This window comes from Corvus cornix, chromosome 2, assembly GCF_000738735.6.
Source record: "Corvus cornix cornix isolate S_Up_H32 chromosome 2, ASM73873v5, whole genome shotgun sequence".
Classification (NCBI taxonomy): domain Eukaryota; kingdom Metazoa; phylum Chordata; class Aves; order Passeriformes; family Corvidae; genus Corvus; species Corvus cornix.
The window spans coordinates 22,839,630-22,867,371 of record NC_046333.1 but is presented as its reverse complement, the minus strand read 5'-3'; the positions used below and the strand labels follow the sequence as shown (position 1 = coordinate 22,867,371).

Here is a 27,742-nt window from a genome sequence, read left to right as displayed (position 1 = left end):
ATTGCTAGACTGAGCCCATAGCTTCCAGCTGATTTTGAACATACTTCTTATCCAGCAGCAGCTTTTTCTCTCCTTTTATTATTTTATCTTTCTTGGCCTCTGCACCTCACTCCTGAGCAAAGCTACCTGCTTGTGATGAAATGCTGCTGCTCTCCCTGACTCCATTGTTTGTACTCTTCTGAGAGAGATTAGTAGGTTAATTTACGTGAGTGTCTTGCAGTTTCTGAGATATGAAATATCAAGGAATTTACAATACCATAATCATTTATCTTTCCAAAATTTTAAGAAATACTCTTGGTTTGTTTCCAGTTGAGTTTATATCCAGAGTTGGGATTGACTGTTGCTTTAATTGTATGTGTCTTTATGGCATTGTCTTTGCAAGGGTTGTGCATGTGTATATTTGTGCTCACAACATGGATCCATCAGGAGAGAAACTATTTCCTGGTTTTGCTGGAAATGAGTGTTTCACATGTCAGGTGTCTGTTACCATTGAATTTTGAATGAGTAGTGCATGGGGATAGAAATCATAACTGAACCTCCTTAAAGTGCATACTAGAGTCTCCAAAGCTGCTTTTTGTTGTACTTCTCACATGCATTTGGCTGTGGAGTGGAGTGCCCTCGGAAAGATCCTTTGCATCACAGGTGGCAGCCTGCAGCATGCAGTGTTATGCAAAACTTTCTGCGGCCCCCAGAGTCCCTCACAGTCCCTCTGTGATAGCCATATGTGGAAATATGTGCCTCTTCTTGAGCACATGAAATTAGGAAAGCAATAAATATCAAACTCCAAATGCAGCACTGCTAACAGTAGAGAGGCTTTTGCACAACTGATTTTGCTCTGTGAGAATAGTATTAACTATTTATGTCTTTCTGGACATAAGTATATTGAAATCTATTGATGGCTGGATTGAATTTTGACCTTTCCAGTGGCTGATACACTTCCCAGGTCCTTTAGTGGAGAGGTGACACAGCTGTGCCTGCTTTATGGATGGATATAATTTTTAACAATGTTGAGATTCTCTGATGGGCAGCTCTGAGGTGCTGAGGCAGAGAAGTAGGGTAGCACACAGAAATGGAAGACAGAGGGTATCTCATCTGGGGAGGATGGGGTCAAATATGGGGTTCATGAGGGGGGTTGATGCAAAGCCTCCAGGAAAAGTTGAAAGCATGTGAAGGAGATGATTTGTGGCATAAAGGCTTGCTCTGTTGGCATGGGGTTAAGCCTTAAATGACATAAATTGACACATCTACAGTGACTTCAGTGTAGACTCAGACCAGCTGGAGATAAAGTCAGGCATGTGCTAAGTTCAAAGCCCTTGCTCTTTCACATTTCCTTTTCTTTTATTCCAAATAAATCCTGAGCAGAAGGCAACTTGTGGTTTGGCTGGCAGCAACGCAGTGTTAATTTTTGGAGCAAATGGGTTCTGGGAAGGTGTGAACCAGGCTCTACATTGCTTGCATATGTGCCTGTGTGTGGCAGTTGCACTGAGCAAGTGTCTTGGTGAGTCTGGCTTTTCAGGATGATCTCATTCTTCACTATAAAGCTCTGCAGCTTGTCTGCACATTGGCTAATGTTGCCACTCTTGCTGCTACAAAATCCTTGGCATTTTCACTTAAATTCACTAGCAGTAAGCAAAACTCAGCACATCTGTCACCAGAACACAGAGCTGCCTTTCCCAGTGGAAACCAACCTTTGACTCACACATGCGTTCTCTGGTGGTTTAACCTTCTAATATGGTCTTAGTAACCTTCTAAGTATTCTCAGTTTATTCCTGTTTTTCACCTTTTTCTGGCTTTGTTGGGTTGTGTTAGTGCATCTTAAGTCAGAAAAGCTCTGCCGTCTGTGAGGATTCATGCACAGTCAGAGATTTTGAAATCTCCAGCATAGGCTCTGAGACCTCTTGTTTTTCTAGTTATATACATGTGAAGGCTGAGATCTGAGCTGCCAGGTTAGACAATGGCCTGAGCTGCAGAAGCTGACAATGAGAAATACTTTATCTAGAAATGGTGGAATGTAAGGAGAATACAATGGGTTTGTGGGGTGAAGGTGATGCTGACTGGTCCTGTTCAGGCATGCTCTGCCTTGGTCTGAGTGATCTCCTGTGTCTCTGGGCCAATAACCCATGTTGTATGATCTGTTTAGGCATGTGCACACCGCTGGAAGAACATCTACTATGAGACAGAGTACATCTTGCCCCATGGCTTCTGCAACATCATTCCTCCTGACCTGCAGTCCAAAGGGAGGAAGCTCTTGCCCTGCTATGAAGGTAAGGAGTCAGGCCAGCAGTGATGCTTATAATGTCCCTTGCTACACTTCTACTACTACAGTAACCTTCACTACTGATTTGGTTTTTTCTTTTTTCTTTTGTAACATGTGGCTGCCTTGCAGCGCAGCTGTGGTGGCAGTTGGGTTTTGGATGAAGTTGGGAGAGTAGCACAATGACTGAACAGGTTCTGTGACTGCTAAAGTGCATGGTTGCACTTTACTGGAGGAAGAAAAATTTTCTGAATTGTGTTTTGAGGCAGCAGCTCTCCACTTAGGTAAATAATGAGAAGATATTTATATGAGCTTGGCCTCTTATGCCTCACTGTGACATGGAGTAAAAATCCTCAATTATATTGCAATCATGAACCAATTTGCCTATCTTATGAAAACACTTTCATTTTTATGTTGTCATTTATCAGAGGATTTGGATGTGGGACAGGGAAAGGGGTTACTTTCCTCACTTTGGGGTACTTCTGCAACAATTTATATTAAATTGCTGCTGTGTTAAAGTCTGGGTTTGAGGTGGATGCAGAGGGAGGGCTCCAGCTCTGAGCCATGGGTGGCTGTGCCTTTTGGTTCTGCACCAAATCCCATGTGCCATCATTTTAATTTCTCCTTCTCTAGTGCATATGTGAGACTTTTATATCATGTTTCTTTTTTTAAAGACTTCAAAAGACAGAGTCTCCTTGGCCAAGAGCAATTAACTGAACTAGAGGCACAAGTGTATTGTTTGGTAGAAGATAGGGCATCTCCTAAGATTCTTGGCCTTGAGAGGAACATTTTGGGGAAAGCACCCGTGCTTCCTCCTTTCTTTCACTTCTTCACTGTAGGAGCCTAAGGAAGTGTGGGACTTTGGAGGACAAAACACAGCAGGGTTTGTTGTGGGCAAGACCTCTGATTTTACTTATTTGCTTTTAACTCTTTGCCCTCCTGTCCAAAGCTGGCAGCAGCCAGCAGCAGGCTTGCTGCTGACATTAGTAAGTTGGAGAGGGATAAGGCAGTGAATGTCCTGGCAAGTTTCTCTGTTGCTGTTGAGTGGCCATGTCCTAGCTCAGCCTGTAAAGCCAGCCCTGTGACAGAACTGTGTCTGTCTCATGCTCACTCTTCTGAGGTCGCTCCTCACCTCCCTCTGGGCTTTACTTGGGAATCTGCCATTGCAAACCCACACATCTTTGGAGATGGCATACACTTGTGCACTGTTTCCCTGCCCTGAAATTGGTCATTATTTCATATGTGAGAAGTTTTGAGGGACCTGTCCCAGCCATGCTAGCTGCTGTGCAGCAGAGTACAAATAAGCTATGTAAGCCTTCCTGTTGTGAGCACTGTCTTACTGTATTTGTCCTTCCCTGCCTCCCTGCCCTCCTTGCTACTGTCAGCAAAATTAGGATAAGGCCTCACACTGATGTCATATACCACAAATCATCTGATATTAATTTTATGGACAATGTGCACATGCAGGGATGCTGATGGGGCTCCCTCTGAGCCTGTGTTACTGCTCCTGCACTGCCTGAAGCCGTGGTGGGGATGTGGTTTCTGGAAGGGAAGAATCACTTGTGTTTATCTATGCGTCATGTTTTTGGAGTAAAACTGCTGTTAATCTGACAGGATATTTGCCAGGAATTGCTAGAAAATAGAATGTGTGGGCCTAGTACACGTAAAGCAGCCAGTGGAAAGTTGGCAGGGTTGATGCAGAACTATGCTGGCTTAATTTCACTGCTTGGTAAAGTGAAAATTGAAAGTTTGGGACTGATTTCCACCCAGCCCCCCTGCCCCATCAGACAGAAATCACAGTGTCACAAGGAATGGCTGCATTTGTTTACTTGTGATCCTTTAAATTTAAATAAAATTAGCTCCAAGAGAGATAGCTGTGGTGTGTCACACAGAGGAGTTCATTTTTTAAGGTTTCTATGAAGTAAGTTTTCAGTCATCCTTGTAACTTCTTTCCTTCAGTTTCTGGAATGAGCAGAAGAAATTTTCCTCCACTGACAGTGATGAATGGCTAGCACAAAGCATCGAGTCTGAAGTGCTTCTACACTGACAGCCTCTGTGGCCATTGCTGGGAGGCTATCAGACCTGTGGCTGCAAACTCTGCACTAGGATGCATGCCTTTGCCTGACAAGATTCCAGTGTCTCAGCCTTCTCTAGATCACACCATGTGCAAATAGGGGTAGGCAGTAGCATGCTTGCTTCCAGAAGCCCCGTTTTTAGTGCAGCTAAGGTGATAACCCCAGCTGGTGAAGGGTGCAGCTGAGTGCACATCAGTCTCCATCCATGGAGAAAATGGAAATTTCCTGACTAGATGGTACTGGTGCAACATCATAGTAGTCTCAATCCATCTTATTCTTGCCTGGTTTCCTTGAAAGGGCTGACAGAAGTCTGGAATTAAAAGATAAATTGAACACAGCAGCAAGCCTAATCGTTAAATACAATCTCTCTGAGTAGGTACTAATCTGGTTTAGATGAGCTGGATGTCCTTTGTGGACATGGCTGACATATGGAGCCACGGTTTTCCAGGCAATACTTTCAATTGGTTATTTTTCCCATAGTTTTAATGGGTTTCCAGAAAAGGGAGCTGCCTCTTCATTCTCCCAATGCATTCAGTTTGCAAAGAAGGATGGCTCTGTGTACTGTGAGACAGTTCAGCTGATGGGTAGAGCTGGAATGCATTCCTACTCCTCTGTGGTAAGAATTGGTGGTAGAAGTGGGGAAGACTAATGGTCCCTTTGGTTAGTGAATAAGGGAAACAGCACATGCTCATATGCCTTGCCTCCAAAGGGAAAAGTAATTTTTCCCACAGGTCCAAACCACATTTGGTTTCCGAGGAGCCATCAAAACATCCCTGCTTTGTGGTGGAAACTCAGTATCACAGTGCTAGGTCAGAAAGATTACTACTGTTTCTTCCTAGAATAGTGAAACACTGTAAGATAGGAAACAAAAAGCTTTCAGTGCATGTGATACTTGACGTCTTTGAGGATGATAGATTATTTTATTGCACTCTGTAGCTTAGTTTATGTTATGGCATTGAAGTTTGCTTAGAGACTGGCAGAGAGTTTTGTTCAAAGAAAAAGTTCAGGGGTGTTTACCTTCAGAATTGTCCCATGTCAAAGCTTGTTCTTTTCGTTTATGTGTTGTTTTATTCAATTACTCCTTCCTCAGTCTCACTCCTCTTCTAACCTGAGATCATCCTGGCTACAAACCACTGGCATCTTCTTCTCTTTTTTCTGTATGTGTTATTCATGGGACATCTTCGAAGTTGCACAGGCTGCAACCTCCTCCAGACTCAGACTCATCATGCTGCTTTGCTGTCAGCTGTTGCTGCAGCAGTTTTGTGGCCTACAGTCTCTGTAATCAGGAATGCACAGCAGTCAGCAGGCAGACAAGAAAGAATGAAGAAGTGTAGAAACAACAAATTTGTCCTTGACTGCAGTCATTGCCTGGAGCTATGCAGAAACAAATTAATTTAACCTCATGCAAAGGTTGTTATTCAGGTGTACAAAAACTGTAAGCTGATGCAATAACTGCACAATTTCCATCTAATTGATTGCTTCACTGCATGGATGGCTGGCTGGCTATGTTGTATGAGTGACAGGTGTCACTACTGTGCACTGAAGTGGAAGCGAGGTAGAAGCAATCTTGGTTTTCATCCCTTTTGGACTCATCCATTGCTTGGGAGGAGCAGACTGGCTCTAGGGAGCAGACAGAAGTCTGTGATGCTGGGATGTGACCATCAGGACAGGTGGGGCACCCCTTGGCCATGGGTGCATGTGTGGAAAGGAATCTTGCTTGGGTGTGGAGGCAGGTGTACATCACTGCAGATGGGAGTTAGGGGTGCCGACAGGGAGGGGTAGTTTTGTGCTGAAGGGGTTAGGCTGAAATCCAGGAGCCCAGTGTCTGTCTCTGCTGGGCTGCTGGCTCCTTGGGGAGGACTACATCTGTCTTGATTCCCCCTGAAATGTGGTGTGCTGATCTCTCCTCTGTGTCACTAGAACTTTAAATTCTCAAACAGCCCCAATGTCTGAGGTGTTTGGGCCTCTGTGCTTACATTTCCATTTGTGAAATGTCACTGGCCTTGGCAGTGAAGACTGAAGCAAAGAGAGCCTGAAGATTGGAAGAAAGCAAATGTCACCCCAGACTTCAAAACAGGCAGCCAAAGAAGCCATTCAGTATTTCAGCCTTCTCTGCAATTTCTGTTGCAAGAGGTCACTGTTTCCATTCAACAGTGGGCCCTACATTTTCCTTAGTATCCTTTTGTTAATGTATCTGAAGAAGCCCTTCTTGTTAGCCTTTATATCCTTCACCAGATTTAATTCCAAATGGGCCTTGACATTCCTCATTTCATCATGCAAGGGTGCGGATCCTACTGTAGTGCAGGCAGGGCTTTTAGGACATGCACAGAATTATTTTTCAGGAAATGCTGGAGGGAAGAATCTCCTCTCCTTGGCTCTCTTAATGAAAAAAATGTTCACATTGATAAAAAAATATTATCTCCCAGGCAAGTACTGCCTGGAGAATCTGTATATGGAGAGTTAGCAATTCAGAACCCCAACACTTGCTGAATACCTGTAGGCTAATACAGGCTTCAGTTCTCAGTGGAATTGTCATGCATTACAACTAGGAGACCCAACTGTGCTTCTGGTCTGCTGGGATGCACATCTGCTTTGGCAGGACCCTGCCTTGGCCAAGAGTGTTGGGCATTTGGACTGTAATTTATGGATCAAGTCTCTATTCTGCATGGTCTCTCAAACTGAACCTCTCCCTGTGCAACTGGTATGACCTCAGCAAATGTCTGAAATTCTGAACATCTTTATGATGTTAGGAAGAGACTATATGTAATACAAAAGGGAGAATGGGGTGTGTGTGTGTGTATGTATGTCTACCTAAATATTTTGAAAGAAGGCAGCAGTTTTTATAATTAATTCCTTCTGATCTTCAATAAGATAAAATGCAACTCCAAAGGAACTTGCTTGATTCCAAAGAGGCAGTTTGCTCATTGCTTTCATTAAAATTTTCACCATTTAGCAATGAGTTAATGGGGCTTAAAATAAAAATATAAAGAAGTTTCACAATTATCAGGTTATATGGTAAATTGTTTTTGAGCATGAATTACTGTAGTATACAGGAAATAGTGATAGTATGGTAGATATTTGAAAATAATTATCTGGAAAAAAACTGCAAAGGCTCTGATCCAGCTGTAAGTTTCAAATACTTCTAAGATGAAAATATTTGGATTAAGGCAACGTGGAAAGTTATTTTCTTTTTTTCCTCTTTTTCCTACTCCCCACCCTGAACTTAAAGTATTCCTAGATATATTTTTTTCCTCATCATCAAAAAAATAAAGTAAAAATTCCTCAGGTTTGACAGGGCAAATGATTGCTATGTAAAATCCATAAACAAAAGCTATAGGATGCTGGTTGAGTTCCCTGTGAACAGGGAGCTCTGAGCATGTGGCCATGAAAAGCAGCAGATCTAAACATCCTGCAAAAGAGACTGTTGTCTGATCATGTAGAAACACATGGCTTTTCCTCAGTCAGTGTCTTATTCCTGGAGCTTGTGTCCTGAGGTACCCCTCTACCAGAAATATTTCTGGAGGCCTTGATGACTGTCATTGTATGGGAAGATCCCTTTATTTCTCTGAGGTAGTAATGGGCCTGAGAGTTAAATCTCTTACTTACCTGGAAAGAAATATGCACAAAGTATCACTTTTTGCTCCCCCCTTCCAAGCTGTGGTGATCTCTGCCACAAATAGAAGCCTCTTCTAATGCACCTCTACTGGAGTGATGCTGCTGCATTTTCATGCTACTGTGGTAATGCTTGTTTAGTGTCTCTGTAGGCAGCACTCTGGCTTGTCTCCCCAGCTGGCTCCTTGCTATACTCCCCGATGTGGGTGAGTATGCTGCATGGTGCACACTGGTGGCTGATCCACTGATAAAACCCAGGAGCCCTGCATGCTGATGTCTCTCCAGGCTTTGTGAGTAGCAATGCAGGTGGCTCAGGTGAAGAGTGTGTGCTGTGTCAGGGAGATCATGGTTTGTTTTCTTCTCTTCTTCCATCCAGAGTACAAGAAGAAGTATGGGGAGGAGCATGGTTCATGCCAGGCAGGGATCGCAGGGTTCTTCACCGAGGTGAGCCGGGGCCCATGCATGGAAGGGTTGGGGTTGGTAAGTGGCTCTACTGTTGCATATCCCAGGAGGAGATTCCCAAGCATGGCTTGGGCAGTGGGCTGAGCACTGAGAATGGTCCCTTCCTGCTGGCAAACACCCTCCTGCTTCGTCTAGCTTCCCAGGTGTCTGTTTCTTGCACAGTGACTGCCCAGTGGTTCATACGTATGTGTATGTGTCTCTCAAGGTCTGTGGACAAGTATGAATGAATTGACTCTGGGAAAAGTCCTCAGGGAATATTCTTATTATTTTAATCCCAAAACTTGCATAGAGGCATTTCTCTGTCTGTCATTAACTCTTTAATGTAAGCAATGATGTAAAGTCTGTCGCTGTTGCACACAGGGACGGTGAAGAACGACATGCACTCAGGTCAGAGAAGATGGTCGAAGCCGACCCTTTAATGCCCAAATCCCATCTTTTTGTAGCATGGATTGCAAAAGAGAAATTACATGATTGACCCATCGGTCAACCACCTACCAAGGTGATAGGCTAAGAGGTTGTCCTGGGTTGCAGTGTATTCTATTACCATCCTCAGGAGCTGTTGAAATCAGGTGCGGCAGTGTTTCCTTGCCTCCTCCTCCCAGACTATCTTGCTGTTATTGGCCCATCAATGCCATGCCGCATGACTCAGAGATAACTCCCTCTGGACTATCTTCTGTTAATGAGCCTAATCAACACTTGGCCTCATGACTCATCACCCCATTGTGAGATGCTCCACCCAGAGGGAGGAACCAAGCATCCCATCGTGGATATAATCTGAGATGCTGAACACCAGAGACAACCTTTCCACTGGATTTCCAGAGGACAGGAGCTACATAACCACTACTGGACTTTCTGAGGAAGAGCAGACCCTTTTTCTACAGGATCATTGCTTCAGGAGGACTGCAGCCACCATTGTACCGGACTGCTACCACCACCCTGACTAACAGGGTGTCTGGTTGTATCCTGACCCTGTCAGTTTAACCCAGTGTTTTCTGCCTTTATTTTTGTTTTTTTTCCCCTTATTTTATTTCCCTATTAAATTGTTATTCTGACTTGGTGTCTCCCACTAGTTTGTTTTCAAACTAGTACAAGGTATAACCACCCATTTCAAAATATTATTCCCAGTAAACTAAAACAATTCCACTACGTTCTTACAGCAGCCTTGCACCTGTAAATGTTTACCAACTAGCAAACCATCAGACAGCTAGCTTGCGTGAGAAGGGAGACTTTCACATGAGACAGTAAAAAGTGGAGAATTTTTCTCTTGCTAGCCTTCTCAGCAGCTACAAAAGTCTTCCCTGAATAATTTTGTTTATGTATGTGTACATGTGCATGAATATAAGGCACATACATACATGTACATACATACGATAAACACTTTTTTTTTCAGTTCTGCTACAGTTCTTTGTTTCAGAAAGATGGAGAAAAAAATAGTGTGGTAGAATATATGCACCACAGCCGTTCTAAATACGTGACCACATTCTTTCCTTGGCAGAAGTCTATCATCCATGTTTCAGTTTTATCAAGAATTAATTTGTTCCTTTATGCATGGATTATTTTTTTGATTAATATTTTGGGGTTGTGGCTTTTTTTGCTTGTTTGTTTTGGTTTCATTTTAAATTTTTTAAGAATCTATACCCACTCCTAATTATATATGCACTGATCTATAGAATGTATTGTTCAGTCTGATACAAATAGAATAATATTTTTCTACAAAATAGAATAATTTCTTTCAGAAATTGCCTTCTGCCATTTCAGTAAACTGGAATGGCAGGCAATGTTGCCACAAGGGCACTGTCTGGTAACGGGATGTTCAGCCAGCAGCAGCTGTTGTCTGCTCTCTCCAGCCTGTTTCTGTTTCCAGGCTTAAATTCTCCTGTGCGACCCTAGTTCAAAAGATATCTTTGAACTTTTACCACTTCAGCCTGATGGCAGCAGAAAATGCAGATAAATGCCTTTTTAGGTCAAACAGGCAATCCTCTACTGTATATTCAGTGCTGTGGATGGTAGTTGTTCCTGTCAGTAAATGATCCCTTGACCTCACAGGTATGGCCTGTAACCAGGAAAAAGCTATTTCTAAGCATGTCCTGCTCTTTGGTTGGTTTTGAAGTCTTGTCCCTGTAGTCTTACTAGGAAAATCCCTTGTTTAACATCTCCCCCCCTCGACTGGAACTGGTCACTTGAAGGGGACTCGGATATGATAGCAATTTCCCACAAGGATGGAGTCCACCCATGGCCTTGCATTGAATGGAGATGTGAGGAAAACAGCTGTTCACATGTCTTCTTCAGGGATGGAGAACTTCCTGGGCTTAATGCTCCTCAGGCTTAATTTGGTCCCTTGCTGGAGATATTTAAAAACACATCCAGGAGCAAGGTTTTTCTGCAAGGATGCTGGATGTTTTGAGACAACATTTTCTGAATTTCTCTTGAATGTAAATGTACCTTGGATTTTGACTCAAAAGCATTATCTATGACCATCTACCTCTGAATGCTGGATCAAACTTTGATTTCTACGGTCTTTTAAAATGCTCAAGCACTCTGGTTGTCTGTAAGGATCACAAGCTGTTTTATGATTCTATGATGACACTATAGCCAGGTTGTGTCTCAAAGACCAAAGTGTATCTGTTGACAGAGCTGGGCAAAATGTTCCACCTAGGACATAACACACATCATGCTTGTTGAGTGCATAGCAGCTCTTTAGCTTCATAGTTGTAAAATCAAAATCCTTTGTGCTGTTTCCATCATGATTGTTTGGTATAGCATGTCAGCCAGCATCAGAGCATGATCTGTAGCTGAGTGATGGGTTCTGGGTGGGATTTTTTTGAGAACTATGTTAGCAAGTTAGTAAGGCTGAGGAAAGTCTGTTGCAGCAGAATAGCTGAGCAGAAGTGGACCATGAAAGAGCAATGTGTCTCTAGGGTATATGCAGTGACCTTGATGCTTGGGAAGAAGGAAGGATAGTCTCTAAAAGCACACAGAAAGGGGATTGTTATAGATGGACTTATTATTGGTGTTTTAAGTAAATATCCTGTCCTTTCTCCATTAATGTGTAAAGTTTTGATTGTTATTTTTTCCTCCTGCCCTTTTCCCCCCACACTTCTGTTTTTCCTATTGTAGGAACTGGTAATCATGGGGGCACCAGGATCTTATTATTGGACAGGAACTGTCAAAGTACTGAATCTCACTGACAACACATATTACAAGCTGAATGATGATGCTGTGATAGCCAGGAGGTACACATACCTTGGTAAGCAGCTCTCTGGTGCTCACTGTGAATAGGAAATTGTCCAACAATGTATTTCAAGGCTATGATGCTATAAAGTTGATACTGATTTTTTTTTTATGGTGATGTATTTTTATAAAAAGTGTGAAAGGAAGAATATTTGAATTAAAGTGATACCTACCTGGAAAGAAATATAAGCAAAGAAGCATTCAAAATACTCCATTCTTCTCTCCTTGTTCTGAACCCCTTCCTCCCCCCCCCAGCTTGCTATAGTTTTTTTGACTGGTATAGAAAAGGCATTTTAACTGAACAGCACATTGGATTGTAGTGGGCTTCTTAACATTCCTGTCTTTGCCCTGTGACAGGCAAATTATTTGTCACAAGTTAAACTGCATGTCTGCTTACATGTGCCTTTAAAATGGGTGCAACAACTAATTACAGAATTTGTACTGCAAATGCATTTATTTTAACAAAAATAATGCTACCTAAATGTGTCATTGGCAACAGAAAGAAGTTGTGAAAGGTTTGGCTATAGGTGCATCTTTAACTCAATTGGTTTTACTTCCTCTAAAACCAGCTAATGTCCCTAAAATGCTTAATTTAAAGGCTTCCACCTAAACTGAAGTGCCTAAGATTGTTGAGACCTAGAAGGCATTTCATAGTTTGGTACTTTTGACTAAAGTCTTGCACTGATCTCTCATTGTCCCCTTAACCTTTAGTATTTAAAAAAACACAATTTGGGAGATACTGCTTGGTGATAGCTAAATGAAGAGTAAATATTTACCTGTTTAGAGACATAAATAGGTTTTGCCACTGATAGACATGAATTACAGGGTTTACCATATTGACGAGAGCCTCAAAATTTGTAGCAAAAGAGCAAGGCAAGTACAAGAGAGCCTTAGAAGGAAAGCTACTCTACTCATCTTTAGTTATTACATATTATTTTAATACATCAAATAAAGCTGAATCTTTGATATTTTTCTTTCAAATACGTGCTTTTTTCTTTGATATATCATCTCATTTTCCTTCTTGCCGAGACAAGTCTTTTTAAGCTATTAACTTCTATGACCTCTGCCTACTGTCTTGTTCTGTCTCCCCAACCAAAAAGGAACATGATTTTCCAAGCCTTCTTGGGCAGTGGTTTTAGCCAAAGGAGGACACTTCTGTCTGATCCAAGTGGGACTGTTGTTCTTTGACATGATACTTTCGCTGTGGTCATGTGATTGCTTTTCTCTGTTTGTGTATGCCTTTTCCTGTTTTACTGCTTCCCTGTCTTGACTTGCAGTTGGCAAACTGCTCCCACTATGAGCTCCTTGTGTCCCTTGGCCATCTCCACACACATGGCTTTCTTCTCTCAGCTTTTGGAAGGGTACTGAAGGGTGCACTCTCACTTCCCATCCCCATGAGCTTTTGAACAGAATATTGGTGCATCCTGAGCAGAATGGTTGTTGAACTCTAACTAAGTGCAGCCCAGGAGCAGTGAAACCCTATAAGCCTGATCTGGCTGGCTGATCTGTTTCTTAGGCTCTTTCCTTTCACGGTTGGTTATTTATTTATTTATTTCCTTTACCACTCAGGATATGCGGTGACAGCAGGTCATTTCTCTCAGCCGACTACCACTGACATTGTAGGAGGAGCTCCCCAGGACGGAGGCATTGGAAAGGTGTGGCTCTTTATTAAACAGTAATGTGGTTGGATGTAACAGTGCATGAAATGTAATACTGATGCAGTTCCAAGATGTATGAGAAGACAGGAGTTTTTTTGTCTGCAGGGTAGTTTTGAGCACTGAGAAGGGGAGAGGTGAGGTAGTTTTGTGAAGTTGTCAAATTTTCTCGACCTGTCCCTCCTGATGCCTTGTATCCTTCTCCCCTCTTCCCTGTCTTTCCCATCCAATCCTTACAATACTCATTTTAATGAGACACAGACACGATCTCTTTCACACTGCTTTTGCTTAGGATTTGTGACATTTAGGTATTACTTAAAACTTTCCTAGAAATGAAAATACTTGTAAAAGAGAATTTGTCTTCTGCTGGTTTAATTCACACATTTGACTATTTCAGCATTTACTTCAAGGTAACATCTCTAATAGAATGAGATTAGGCGATTTGATGCCATTTTTATAACTTGATAAAATGTTGATGTTTAGTGTATTAGAGTCTGGGTTTTTGCCAGCTGTACTTAAAAATCTTGGTGATAGTCTCTTAAGAAGGAAGGAAACAAAAAAGAACTTCCTGTAGGCATATATATATGTTCAATGTCCCAAAGATGTAAACAAGTGAATGGCTAGATGGAAATGGCTAGTGGCTTAGGCAAGCCTGGTTCTCCTGTGCTGAGTATCCATGTGCTGTTGGAGAAACTGGTTGAGGACGAGCACTGTGACCTCTTATACTCTTCTAAACCAAAGGTGGAAAAGTGGGAGTTGGGGAGAGGGAGGGATGTAAAGGATCTGCTTTTGTCTCTCTTTGTTCAAAATCCAATCCTTTTGGGACCTGCTGCCACCACCTACTTAAGAAGACATGTCCTGCAGCCCCCTTCCATCTTCCTCCCTTTGGCTCTTGTGCTCTATACTGACATGAGTTGTAGCTGAATCATAACAAGCAGTGAAAGGTCTTCACTACCAGGAACATTATCCTGTTTAGGCAGATTATTTTTGATAGTAACCATGTCCCAGGGGTAGTAGCGCAAGTGGGGAAAATGAGATAAAAGTAGAGGATGAACTTGGTACTTATACCTGATCTGGCATGACTAGAACATACAGGATATAGTAGCAGCACAGTTGCTACTGAGAGGACATGTGCATGAGAAAGACATAGTTTCCTTATTCCAGGTGTTCTGTTATGGCTGCTGCAATGCACCTTCCTTCCAACCTGTTTTTTCTGCGGAACAAATTTTGTTTCTCTACAAGGAGGGAGGTGAGGGGACACAGCTGCTAGCAAGAGATCCACAAGAAAGCAGCTGGCTCTGTAGTTTAAAGACTACTGCTCTTGTTGTAAAAGCTTATGTTATTCTCCCTTGGCATGGGATGTGGGTAGCAGGAACACATGGCAAAGTGCTGGTAAGAGGTGCAGAATACAGAACATTACAATGAGCTGTCCTGTTGTGCTTTCCAAACACTCTAATAAGCTGATCTTTTCCACTTCTCTGATAGAAAGTGATTAGCATCGTTGCAACTTTTCACTTAAGTTAAAGCCAAGATGAGACTGGGTCATCTCTCCAAAGACACAAAGAGTGTCATTATTTAAGACTGGGTTTGGAGTTGGGACACCTGGCAACATGCTGTCACTGCTAAACATGCCACTGCAAAGGCTAGGGAGTCCTATGTATACAGAGCAATTGTCCACAGCAAACCTGTGCTTTTTTCTTGACTGAAAACGGCTTTGAGCTCTGTCTTACCAGCTGTTAATAACTCATCACATATTCAACTATGTCCAGTGCTTGGCTCTGCCACATGGCCTTGGAAGTAAAGGATCCTCTGTCCTGCAAATTGTGTGAGCACCTGGTAGGAGGGAGCCTGTCAAATGCCAGAGGAGTCTCAAAAACTGACTGAGCCAGCCTTTCTGTTGAAGGGAATCCCTTTCTACAAACCATGCACTTTACATCTTACATTTTGGTACAAGATCTGTTCTTGAACTTGTATCAGTACTTTTATCCCTGAGGATTCCAGATTAAAGAGTTTCTCCTGTGGAAATGAGCAATGGGTAGGCTGTGTTTGAATAGTTTCTGATTTAAAAATTGTTTCAGACAGAAACAGTGGAAATGCTGTGGGTGATCTGATTGGGATTTCTACTCTGACCGTTGCTACAGCATCATGAAGTTTGCCGTGCAGTACATGCAGGCACATCGTCTTGATAAGGGAATACTAGATAAGGGAAGGGGAGCAGGGTTATGCATTCTCAGTCTTTTCCCCTACTTATTTCCAGACCATTTCCAGATGCCACTTCTTTGAGAGTTGGAAAGTTGCTTGGCTAGGTGCTTTTAAATGCACACATGTGCACATATATAAGCATACCAAAAAAAGTAGGCAACAAGATAATATTCAAGCGTTCCTTATGACAAGCTTGTGATTTTTCAGGACAGTGCAGAACTGTGTCTTCTTCTAAAAGAAGACTGACCAGTAAAGTGGTTATGAAGTTGGATCCTGACAATAGCCATGATCATGATTTAGATATTATTTAGAAAGCACCAGTGCTTCATATTTAGTATTGGTTAACTTTTTTCTTTTTTTACCTTAGGTTTATATTTTCAGAACGGACAGACAATCAGGCTCTCTAATAAAGATTTTTCAGGCTTCAGGAAAAAAGGTGAGCATTTACATATGTGTATATTCTATTAAGAGGTAGAGAGCGGGGAAATAATGGCAGAAACATCCTGGAGCATCATTTTCATTCTGCTCCTTCATAAGTTGTCCAGCAAATCCTGTTTCTTCTTATCCTCTCAGAAGAGTTAAACCTATTTTACAGATCATCTGTATGCCATGTCTTCTGTTGCAGTCATGATTGCAATGTCTGCTCAATGGCCATGTGACTGAAATAAAAGGTCTTGCTGGAAATTGTAATAGTAGTTCTCTTTATTTTTATGTGACTGTAGCAGTACCTCTGAGATGTGGGACATGGGGCACCAGGTGAGCCTAGATGCAGTGATTTCCTCTTATTAGATGTTACTGGGAGCTGTGGGTAACCTGGAGTTTAGTTTAATATGCAAAGCCCCAGTCTATTTCCCTGTGTTGTTCTGTGACAAGGTGGATATTACAGTTATACTGCTTTGTGGAGCAGCAGTTTCATTGCCTCGACAGATGATGATTTCCCCCTTCCCACTATGAATCAATCTTGCATTCTGTTCTTGGGACTGCTGTCTTAAAGCTGAACTGCTCTCCCCTACCATGAAATTTAGTGAATGCTAGGGAGATCTAGCTTCCCTAGTGTGGTGTGTTTGAATGGGGAATAGCTTGTGTTTTTCATTTGGGGGCTTGCTGGAGCTGTGTTGCAGGAGAAACAAAGTGGACAGTATGTCTAGCTATAGGTAACAACAAAATTGCTTTATTTGGGAATAACTCAGTGATGAAATGATACCTCTTATCTGGGGCTACCCGTGTTCTTCTGGAAGGAGAGGAAATGCAGAAAAAAAATGTTGCTAGAGGCTTTTGGTTCTGGGAGGACCTGCTACCCTCAGAAAGTGTTTGCCTGTATCTTCAAGTCTGGGAGTGTTACCATATTTTATTTTTTTTCCAGCAAGATACAGTTGCAGTATTTAAAAACTTGCCTGGAATAGGGGATGTTAATTTACTGAATTTAATTAAATAAATTTAATGAAATTTAATGAAATAAACTACAAGGGTTTAGGTGGGTGGTGTGGCTTGTATTTTAGGGCCTCTCCAAAATTTTACTTTCTCTGCTCTAGCAGATTACAGACATCTTGAAAGGAAAAGATCTCCCAGTTCATCCAGGGCATCTCCTGTGTTTGATTGCTTCCTGTTCATTTTTTTCCCTGTTGAGTTTTAAATGTCCCTAAGGATGTGCTCCTGACTACTCCTCAACTTAATGAACAGAGCCATCAGGAAGTTTCCAGGTCTTAGCCAAAACCTTTCCCTCTTCAATTTAGTTGCTTTACTGTTATATGTAACTTAACTAATCAAGTATTTACATCACTCAAGTACTTCTAGGCTTCTTTTTCATTAGCATCATCTTCTACAAATTCTCTAAAATCCAAATGAGAATTTTATTTTAAAATTAAGGCTGAGTTAAATCACTTTTTTTGTTTGGTTGTTGTTGTTTGTTTTGTTTTGTGGTAGAAGCAAAACCAGACCTGCTCAGCAATGAGCACTGCTTGGAAATGAGCTCTCACAAAATGCTACATCCTTTCCAGTGGTGTGAAAGTTCATTGCTCTGACATTCTTGTTAGACAGATGTGAACAGCAGGCCAGTTTCTCCCTTCCTTTTTTATTAATGAAGGCTGAACCAGGAAATCAAATGCAGACAAGAAAAAGGAAAATTCAGTACCTCGTTACAAATGTTAAGTGTGCAAACTTCAGGTTCTTACAGCACTGCAAACTCACCCATGCTGCAGACATACCATGTTGCAGTTAAGTAAATAATAGCCTTTTCCTGAGAACTGTCTGAATACATAATGAAATGCTTTTCATAACTCTTGTTCCTTATCCATGAGAAATTTCTTTTAAAACCTTTGTGGGTTAAAGAAATAAACAAAAAAATCCACAAGGGAACTTAAGCTACAAAATAACTGGAGTCAAATGATATTTGAGGTCCGACTTTGAACCCACACAAGCACAAAAATCTGCATTAACAAACTGAAATGCTATCCTTCAGTCACCCCTGCATTATATATTTAGCAACTTTTAAATCTTACATACTGCACAGAATAGAGTTGCTGCTGCCCATCTTCTAGCATGCCCAGTAGTTGTGGTTCACGCATGTTAACCTACAGGCACGGAAGACAGTAGGTCAGAGATCTGCAATGAGGAGTGTAAAAGCATTCAAGAAAAGTGATAAGTTTTTTTTAACTTAAGTAATTATTTATTTAAACTCAGTTTTTCCTACTTTGGAGGGAACAGCTCTCAATTTCAAATATGAAGTGGTATCTTACCCAGTTTACTGATGAAGCAGCTCTTAATTTTGAGGCTATAGTTTGTAGTTGGTTTCAAAGAGTATGCCTTTTTTTACCTTAGCAGAAGTGAATGAAATAAAGCTGAAATATCATTCTTGCTTTTGGTTTCCTTCTTGTGTTTAAATGTGTTTTGAAATTTGTAATGTGGGTGCCGGTTGGGAGATAGTTAGTTTTTAATGTTCACCCATATAAAAAAATAATGAAGTGAAATTAATGTATTTCTTTATTTTAAGCAATTAAGTTTATCAAGCAATAATAAGTGGAGATTGAAAGTGGCTTACATTTGTTGTGTATCAACTGAAAAGCTTTTATTGAATGTATTGGTTTCTGTATCAGCTTACCTGCCTGTACATGAGAGGAAAGGCAATGATTAAGACCCACAACCAGTACACCCTTTGATAGTGATTGATACAAATAAATACAAATAGAACAGGAGAAGATAGTCTTACAATCAAGAGGTAGTCTTAGATACCTGTTTTCATGGCCTCTTGCCTATTTTTCTTTTTTTCTTTCATTATTTCTTTAAGGTATCCCCAGTTGATCTGTGTGGTACCCAGCTTCAAGGAAGTTTGGCACTGGGCATGAATAATCACTGTCCAGCTCTGGTTTGGGAAACTCATTTCACCCCTTCCTAGTTTTAAGCATTTGACAAGCAAAAGCTTGTCTAAGAAAGCTCTTTAAGTGTCTCACTTAAGTATGCCCCAGAGTATAACTTCTATTCTGTTGGTAAAACATCAGGCTGATGTACTGTTATAGTAAAGTGTTTTAATTTCTGCCAGAATTATTCCTAAAGCTTTCTCTATAGGAGTGCTTGTAAGTGATGAAGCATCATCATGTGAAATTAAAAGAATAACCAAACCAAACAAAAACCATGCCTTTATGATTTTCTCCTGTGCGTGGGCAGATACTGAATGCTTTGTTGTGACTCAACTTGGTTACAGATGGGCTCTTACTTTGGCTCCTCCTTATGTGCAGTTGACCTGAATTCTGATGGGTTGTCAGACCTGCTGGTTGGAGCACCTATGTTTTCTGAGATCAGAGATGAGGGTCAAGTCACAGTCTTTATCAACAGAGGAAATGTGAGTATGTACAGGAGATTACTTGGTGAGGGATGATGGTGTGGGTTCCAGGCAAGGTAATGCTTATGTCCTTCCAGCACTGCATGGTGAAACTTGGTGTCTCAAATAAGTGGGGCTCTGGATGTCTCTAGAAAAGCATGAAGTCACAGGAAGACTCATCTGGTATTGTAGTTTGCCAGACACTAGCCCATATTCATAACAGACCAGTGACTTTTTCAAGGAGGTCTGAGAAAGTTTCTGGTTGTATGTTGAAACTTGGTGGTATTTGTGGCTTTATGTGGATTTGATGCCAAAAGCAAGTAAGAGTCAACAGCTTTGAGTTTCCTTTGTGTTTTGGGTGGTCGCTAAAACCTAAAACACAAATTAGAACACAAATGTCTGAGGATTGAGGAAGAGGAGAGAAAGCAGAGATTGAATTCATGTTACTTTTACATTATGCTCCATATACAGATTTTAAGGGAAGTTCTTAGCAGCTGGTGCTGTTGGATTTCACATGACTTACCAACAGTCTTGGAAAAGTCTGAACTTCGTTGCATTGGCAAACCAAGGCCATTCTAATGTTTTATTTATAGGAAAACAATGGTTGTTTACGTACTACTAAATATTTAATATTCAGGTCCTAAAGCTGCTGTCTTAAAGGAGGAGTTGTTATGGACTAAAATGAAATTGGCTTGTATTTTGGGAACTTTGAGTTTATTTGTGCTAGACTTCAAATTCATCAGGAGTGCTAGCATTTAGGAGACTTCAGAAGTGTTTTTGCTGTAATTTTATTTTATATTACTGCTCCTTTAATTCAGCTTTACTTTTTCAGTTTTATCCACAGGAGGTTCCACCTATTCTGAGGACCCAATATGTTGCAATGTTGCTGTTGGGTCCTCAGAATAGGGTCCAGAATGTCAAACAGATAGACAACATTTCCTGCTCACACTGAGAGTATACATGAGTTAATTTTTTTTTCTTCTATAAAATAGTCAAGAAGCTAGTATGAGTTTTGTATACTCCTGCACCAGGAGTGTTAGAATTACTTGCACAAGCAATGGCTTGCAGGATTGTGGGCTTTATTTTGGGCAGTGGACATTTTATACTTTGTTTCATTCTGCAAGCATCACTGCTTAAGAGGTTGTTGCAGAGGATCAGAGAAAACTGTATTATAAAACAAGCACACATTGTGATGCTACATTTAAAATGCTTGTATTTTGTCCTTTCTTGTGACATCTGCAACGAATTGAGTCACAGATACAGACATGTCTGTCTTCTCTCTGTTGTGTTTCAATTTCATTATGGGATTTTCTTGGTGTCAGCAACTCCTTGCAGCTAAGTAAAAGATCTTAGTACATGTCCCAGAGGGTAGCTTATTCTCATTCACAAAGGAAGCAAAAACAAAACAACCCTGAGGTGGGTACAGACTTAGACTGTGTAACTAAATTTTTTTTTTTTCTTGTGGAAATGTTCCTTTCCCCTTATGGGAAGACTGCAAGAAAATAAAACTTATGTATCTGACCAGAAGGTGGGTGGGCAAGAAGTACCATAGCCATATAAGGCTTCTCACAGCATAGTAGTGCAAAGCTACTTAATTCTGAACTTTTCTTAGTTTCTTTATTTCATTAAATATCTTTCCTTATTCTTAATTTAAGAAGGCTTTTGGAGGACTTTGCTTTAATCCTTCTGTCGTGTACTTAAAATGTTTTCAAATCCAATTATCAAATGTTCTTTGCTTAGGGAAAAATACTCCTTAACTCACTGGAGTTTAGCTGAATAAACTTGGACCGGGGATTTCACTCCTTGGATGTAATCTGCCAGTAGAGCAAACTCTGGGCTGTTACATTTTAGGCATCTGAAAACTTTCATGATTCACCAATCCCTGTGACTGCATTTAATTACATCTCTGAGTTACTGTTTAGTTAATTTAATATTTTGGTTAAATCATTCATGCACTCCTTCCCTTTTTCTTCCCTTCCCCCTTTAAAACTAAAACCCAAAAGGTTTAAAACACAAGTAAATTCAATTCCTAGAGCCCAGGTAATCTGACTGCAATAAGAGCAAGAGGCAGGTTGCAGCTCTGCCCCAGCAGCACATGGGCAGCTTCCGTGGGGAGGTCTTGTCTCTTCCAGGGCTTGCACCATTTCCCTGATGCTGTTTTATTTCTTGCTTGCTAGGGAGTGCTGGAAGAGCAGCTCACCCTGGATGGTGACAGCGCCTATAATGCACACTTTGGGGAGAGCATGGCTGCCCTTGGTGATATTGATGACGATGGCTTCCCAGGTCAGTGCAATTTCCTCCATGGCCATTTCTCCATAAGTGTGAGCAATGCTGGTGATGCTGTCAGTCTTGCATGGCATGCATTGCTTATCCAGACCTGACTAGCACCTGAATTCAACCTAAGGATAAACCTGCTTGAGTAGGATGTGTGTGCCAAAGCCTTTTGTAGCTGATCGTCCTTGTTGTTGGTTTAGTTTGTGTCTGTGCAGGTCATACCCCACTCTCATTAACCTTGCTTTGCTTTTCTTGCTGTTGTATTTTCTTCTTCCCTGTATGGTTTATAAAAGGCTTTAGATACTATCACCCTGAACAAAACAGAAACCTATGTCTGACTTCTTTCTTTTTGCCCATTTCCCATTTCCAAGCCTTTCTGGTTTCATTGACATAATCTTATTTCTTATCATGAAGTGTAATTCAGAAAGAGTTTCTCAATCCTGATAGCACATAGTCTATTAATTTCTCTCTTTTGCTTTGTTCTCCCCCTGCTCCATTCTCAGGATGCTCAGTGTGAGACCTTATGCTGTGAGAGCAGTAGGTGAGAAGAAAATGTCAATGCTCCTTTTCTGCCCTGGTTTCTGGAAGCGCAGATTTAAGGCCTTCTAAACAAAGGCCAACTTAGTGTGTGCTTGGATTTATTTCTTCCAGGCCACTCAGGACACAATATCCCATTAAGCCTAACGCAGCCTCATTGCAGGTTGCCCTCACAAATCGTGGGCATGCTCTTCCTCTGCATTTGGCCATGCATTTGTGTGTTCTCGCTAATGCTTGTAGGTCAGTCATGGTGATGGTGAGACTGCAGAGGGAGTTGGATCAGTCTGTGGGTATGAAGCAATCATGAAAAGCTTAATTTTAGCAGATGCACAGACACTAGATCCAAGTAGGAGAGAATAATGGGAGGTGGGATCATGCTTTCTGCAGGAGTTTGCAGTTAAACTGGATAAAATGTAATTTGAAAGTTTACTCTCAGCAGCCATTTTTAAATTCTTGCCTATCCATTTAATACACCGAGCCTCTTTGTGGAGCCTTGGATTTTCAACCAAGCTTAATGTACTGCTACAGTAAATATTTTTCCAGTCTCGTCTTGGTTCACAAAGCTGATGTTCTCATGGGTTGAAGATTAGATTATGAAAGGATTCTAAATTTACTTTTCTGAGTATGGTTGCTAGTTGATAAACACATGTTCATAATAGTACGTGTTTCTAAGTAGGCACATCATCTGATTCTGTGAAACATACATATGTGTACAAATTCATATGCCTTTGTGTATTTTTAAAGTTTATCTTAACATGAGCTCTTAATTAAATCAAACAAGTTCCTTCTAGCCAGGTTCATATAAGCTGCTGATCATCTTTGTCATGGAGAGCTGTTTTCCTATGGATGGCTGCATCCTAAAATTAGGGAAAAGTTGGATTAATGGAATGGATTGTGCAGTCTGTGCTGTTTTACAGATGTTGCCATTGGAGCGCCTAAGGAGGATAACTACATAGGAGCAGTGTACATTTACCATGGGGATGCCAATGGTATTATACCTCAGTACTCTATGGTATGTGACACTATTATTTATGATCCCTATCTGAAAGTCACTTTTCCAGGACATGCAGAAATAAACCATACTTAAGCGTCCCTTAATAGGTAACCTTGTCATAGCTCTACATTCTTTTCTCAGTCCTGGCTTGAAGATGGTTTCTCCCAAAGTTTGTCTATACCTATGCTGAAATGTTCGTCAGGAGGTAATTTTTACTGTCTTTTGTTACAGCTGTCAATTATACCTTCTTGAAGCAAGCAAAGTCTTAAGGGTTGAGTGTTAGTTTTTAGAGATAGTACTGATCCAGAGGAGAAATGAAAACCCTGGAAAGGTTGAGCATACAAATTGTGGAGAGGCCTGTGGGAAGTTGGGAGGTTGCACTTTCTTCCTGTAGAAGCAGACTTTGTGAGAATGCAGAGGTACTAACTGTTCTTTTGTGCCTCTTTACTCACCTTGTTGGCCTTCTTGCATTCTGACAGTATGTCAGAAGACCATTCTTAGGTGCCATCCCCCTTACCCACTTATTATGAAGTAAAACCTTGTTTGGGATATGCTATGGTATCTTGTGCAGAGATGACACAGTGCAATTTAACTGCTGTAGCCAGGCAGTAGGGAAGAAAAATTTATGCTCATGCTGCCCAACATGTGTCTCCTAGTCTCTGTCTAGCACATTTCATTGTTCCGAAAGTCTGACTCTTCCCTCCCTCTGTGTGTTTGAAGTTCTGGTTGTTTTGTTTTGTTGCTGGGTGGGATCCTTCACAGTAAATCAGTTTACACAGAATTAAAGAGTTTAGTGGTTATATTGGCAACTCTTAACAGACTATAAAAGTTTAGTCCTTCTTCCTTTGCCATGTATATGGCATGCACTGCTTTTGAGAAAAAAGGAAGTTAAGTGACTCTTTAGTGCATTTTAGAAGAAGTAGTCGTAATGTGTGGCATGTGGAGGATTCTGCCTGATTTTTGCCAAGAGCCACTGGTTGGGAGGTTCTCTGAAAAGCCTAGAGCTTTCCAGCTCTTGCTGAAAATGATCAGATTTTTTCTTCTTTTTTTCTGTTTTGTTTTGTTGTAGTTGTTTTCTGATTTTTTTGTTTGGTTTGGCTTGGGTTCTTTTTTTTTTTTTTTTGGTCATTCATGGGAAAATTTTACATTTTTTAAGGAGGACAGATCAGCAGGGTGGGAAGGAAGGCATCCTGTTTGTGATCTCTCCCTCCCCATTGGAGCAAGGCCAGCAGCACATGTCTCTCCACTTGGTCAGTGGGAGAACACCCAGCTCAAGAGTGTGGCAGGGTATGTGGTCATTGACTCTTGATAAACCGTTCCTATCATAGTCCCATGTCCTGAGGCAGCCAAGGAGGCACCACTTACAAACATTTCCCAGTGCCTGCTGCAGGGCACTAGACACACCACTGGTTCAAGTCCTGTGTGCAACCAAAACTGTGTAACAACTTCAGCTCTTTACCTATCTGCCCTGGATTTGAACCTGGATGTGGAAGACATTTTATATCTTATTACTATATTCCTGATCCATCTTAATGCTGTGGAATTTCTTTTTTAAATAAGCTGTGAGAGGTGGAGGGGGTGTCCAGCAGGGTATATATTTTCACCCTTTTAATTTTGTTAGTTCTTTCTCCTCCCTCCTCCTGTTTTCTTCATTTAAAATGCTGGTAAGTGTTCGCTGATATCCCTTCAGCAGCTTCAGTGGCAGCAATTAGCAGAAGCAGCTGACTTGGCTTTGTGGCTTGCTATTTTCATTTATGGTACTTAAAAGCAGCATTTTTCTTCTGTCTTGCAGGCTGAAACAACACACAGATGTCTTTTAGGTGTTTGCAGGTGGGATTTACCACCCTAATTGGGACCCCCAAAAATGCAATGCAAGTGTGATGTGGGGATCAAGTTACTTCCAATTGTCTTAAGCTTACCTGCCCACAAGTAGGAAAAGAGACCTGTACCCAGAGGAGCACTGTTTTCCCTTTAAACTAATTGTCAGGATATCTTTCTTACCTTCAACTAGTCTTTTTTTCCATAAATTTCTTGCCCGGTCTTTTGTCCAATAGTACATTCTTTTATGGGAGGGCCAGGAAAAGTTGGTGACATGTCACAAACAGTGAAGCACCTCCAACAGATTTAAACTTACATCATGGTTTCCTCTGTCTGTAACTTCTGCAGTCAGAAGTTGATCTGAGTTCAGGTCTTGCATTGGTGGCCCAGCAGAGTGATGGAAAGCTGGGAGACTTGTGATTGCCTTCTTAGAAAAAGAGATTTCAATATATTAATTTGCTTCAGACAAAGCCATTTACAATGCAAATAATTCAGGGAAAGTTTTGTGTTAGTAATTAGAAAAAGAAAGAAACTATGTGAGAAGTCAATTAATCTTTGTGTTGGGGAGGGAGAAATGAGATACAACTTCCAAACTGACAGAAAATACTCTGTAATAGATGATGGAAACCAGAATTTCCAAGTGGGATGAAAATTAATTATTTTGACTTTGAGTGTGCTGGCAAACTTGGTGAAAATAAATGGTTGTGCAGGATTTTCTGTTTTAACTAATCATTAATTTTGTTAAGATGCTTTTTAAAACTTTTATTCACAGAAATTAAGGTAATTTTAAAAAATTAATCTCTTGGGTGCAGTTATATTTTTTCCCCCTGCAGAAATCTGTTTGATGTGTTTCTTATTTTGCTTGGGTCTGCATGAGGATTGTAATGCAGGTGTGGGTTTTTAGTCCAAGTCAGCATTGGTCGCCCACTAACTGAGAGCAGAAGGGCAGTCGACAGTCTTCCTGTTAGGGCTGTGTGGGTGAAGTGCAAGACAGCAGGTGCGTAGCACTTCCAGCCCATTGAAGAGAGACCCAGTGGCCATGAAAATCATGCTTGAATGTTTTGGGATTTTTTGTTTTGGTAAGGTTTTTTTTTAGAGGATTCTTTGTGCTATTGACTAATTTCACTTGTGTGTTTTCTACTGCAGAAGCTAGCTGGGCAAACAATAAACCCAAAGCTGCATATGTTTGGCCAGTCCGTATCAGGGGGAGTTGATATGGATAGCAACGGTTATCCAGGTATGTTGGCTACTCTGGCAGTGAGAGCATCAGGAAAATACAGCAGCAGGCTGAGAAAACAGCAGAGCTGGTTGTTTTCAGGCTGCTAGTTCCTGCTATTGCAGGTGGTCAGTGAAACTGAGCTGCTTTTTCTGTTTCCCTTCTGCCACTCAAAGCTCCTGATAAAAATTTTTGGCAGTTGCCTAATTCAAGTGTTTAGACAGTCACAATGATTGAGGATTCAGTATATTGCCAAGGTTTTAAGTTTCTGGGAAGCTACTCTGTGAGGATGGCAATCTTAAAATAACCCAAAAAGTAGACAATAATATAATAGTAGTAATAAAAATCAAACAACAAAGCAGAAGTGAGCATTACAGAATGTAATCCTCCAGCTACAAGACTTATGACATAATGATATTTGAAGGGACAAACAGGCTAAGTCAGAAAATGCTTTTCTTAGATTCGTGCTCTGTAATTTAGCAACTGATTTGGGAGAACTAATTCTGTGCCTCCTTTGTAACTGCCTCAATGTTACAAACTTTTCAGATATAACTGTTGGAGCCTTCCTGTCAGACAATGTGGTACTTCTGAGGTGAGATGAATGTCTTTTTTATTCATTGTTGTCTTCTTTTGTTTTCTGTTTATATCTTAGGTGGTCTAAAACCAGTTTCCTCCCTAGTTTATTGTGGCCAGAAGAAGCAAGCTGGATTACTTTTTTAAGCAAAACCTTAGACATGAATGGTGTTAAAGAATGCAGTCTAATTTAAACAGAATAGTGGGAGGGGATAATACCAGGATAATACCTGGTCTATGAAGAAAAACAGTTAGAGCCGAAAGGAAATGTGTTGCATCTCAGTGCCTCTTTAGAAAAGTTTCTCCTGACTTGTGACAAGGCTTTTTTATTATTCTGATGATTACCTAAAGTAAATAAATTGTGATTTAAGGGAATGTGGTTGAGCAAAAAATGAGCTGCTTAGGATGCCAGGATGTAATTTTGCATCCATATATATATATATACACAGTTTTGTGTAGATGTAATTTTATAACGGAATGCAGAATGAGTCTTTGAGGAAATGAAATATGGATACATTTTCAGTGCACACAGGAGCTGGGCTCCTGTTTCAAGTTTGTGAGTTACGTGTAATTGTTCCATCTGATAGAGAGAGGTGGGACAGCTTGGTTCACCAATTTATGCAGGTGGAGAGTTAGAGTACAAGTGAACTTGAGATACACGGACCTGGAGAACAGAGTGGAAGGTTTGAACTTTGCCAGTAGGTCCTTTGTTACACTCGTTAATATTAAGTTAAAAAATCCTTTCAAAACTTAGATATCTTTAGGAACTCCTGCATCTTAATGGAAGACACAGGGAGGGGGTGACCCTGGTAAGACAAATGCTGGAGCTGCAGAACAGATGTGCCAGCCTGCTTCCTGTTCAAGGCAGGAGAAACTTGGCTCTGTTTCATTTGAATCAGTTACAGTGAAGAAAAAGGAGAGGGAGGGAAGAAATACTCTTGATGATCAGCATGGCAGGTGGTCAAGTCTTTTGAAGAGTTTTCTGTTTCTTCATCATACATGCAGAGAATGCTAATAGTTGCTTC

The 27,742-nt window shown here is 41.0% G+C and overlaps 1 protein-coding gene across 1 annotated transcript in view; it reads left to right on the top strand.

The window, feature by feature from the left end:
* Positions 1-27,742, top strand: part of ITGA9 (integrin subunit alpha 9) — a 240,159-nt gene that overhangs the window by 13,757 nt on the left and 198,660 nt on the right. The window contains 10 exon segments of the mRNA XM_039548705.1: positions 2,141-2,264; positions 8,318-8,385; positions 11,521-11,650; positions 13,204-13,289; positions 15,859-15,927; positions 19,189-19,326; positions 21,483-21,588; positions 23,034-23,128; positions 26,075-26,165; positions 26,691-26,736. Coding sequence (XP_039404639.1) covers positions 2,141-2,264; positions 8,318-8,385; positions 11,521-11,650; positions 13,204-13,289; positions 15,859-15,927; positions 19,189-19,326; positions 21,483-21,588; positions 23,034-23,128; positions 26,075-26,165; positions 26,691-26,736 — 953 coding nt within the window.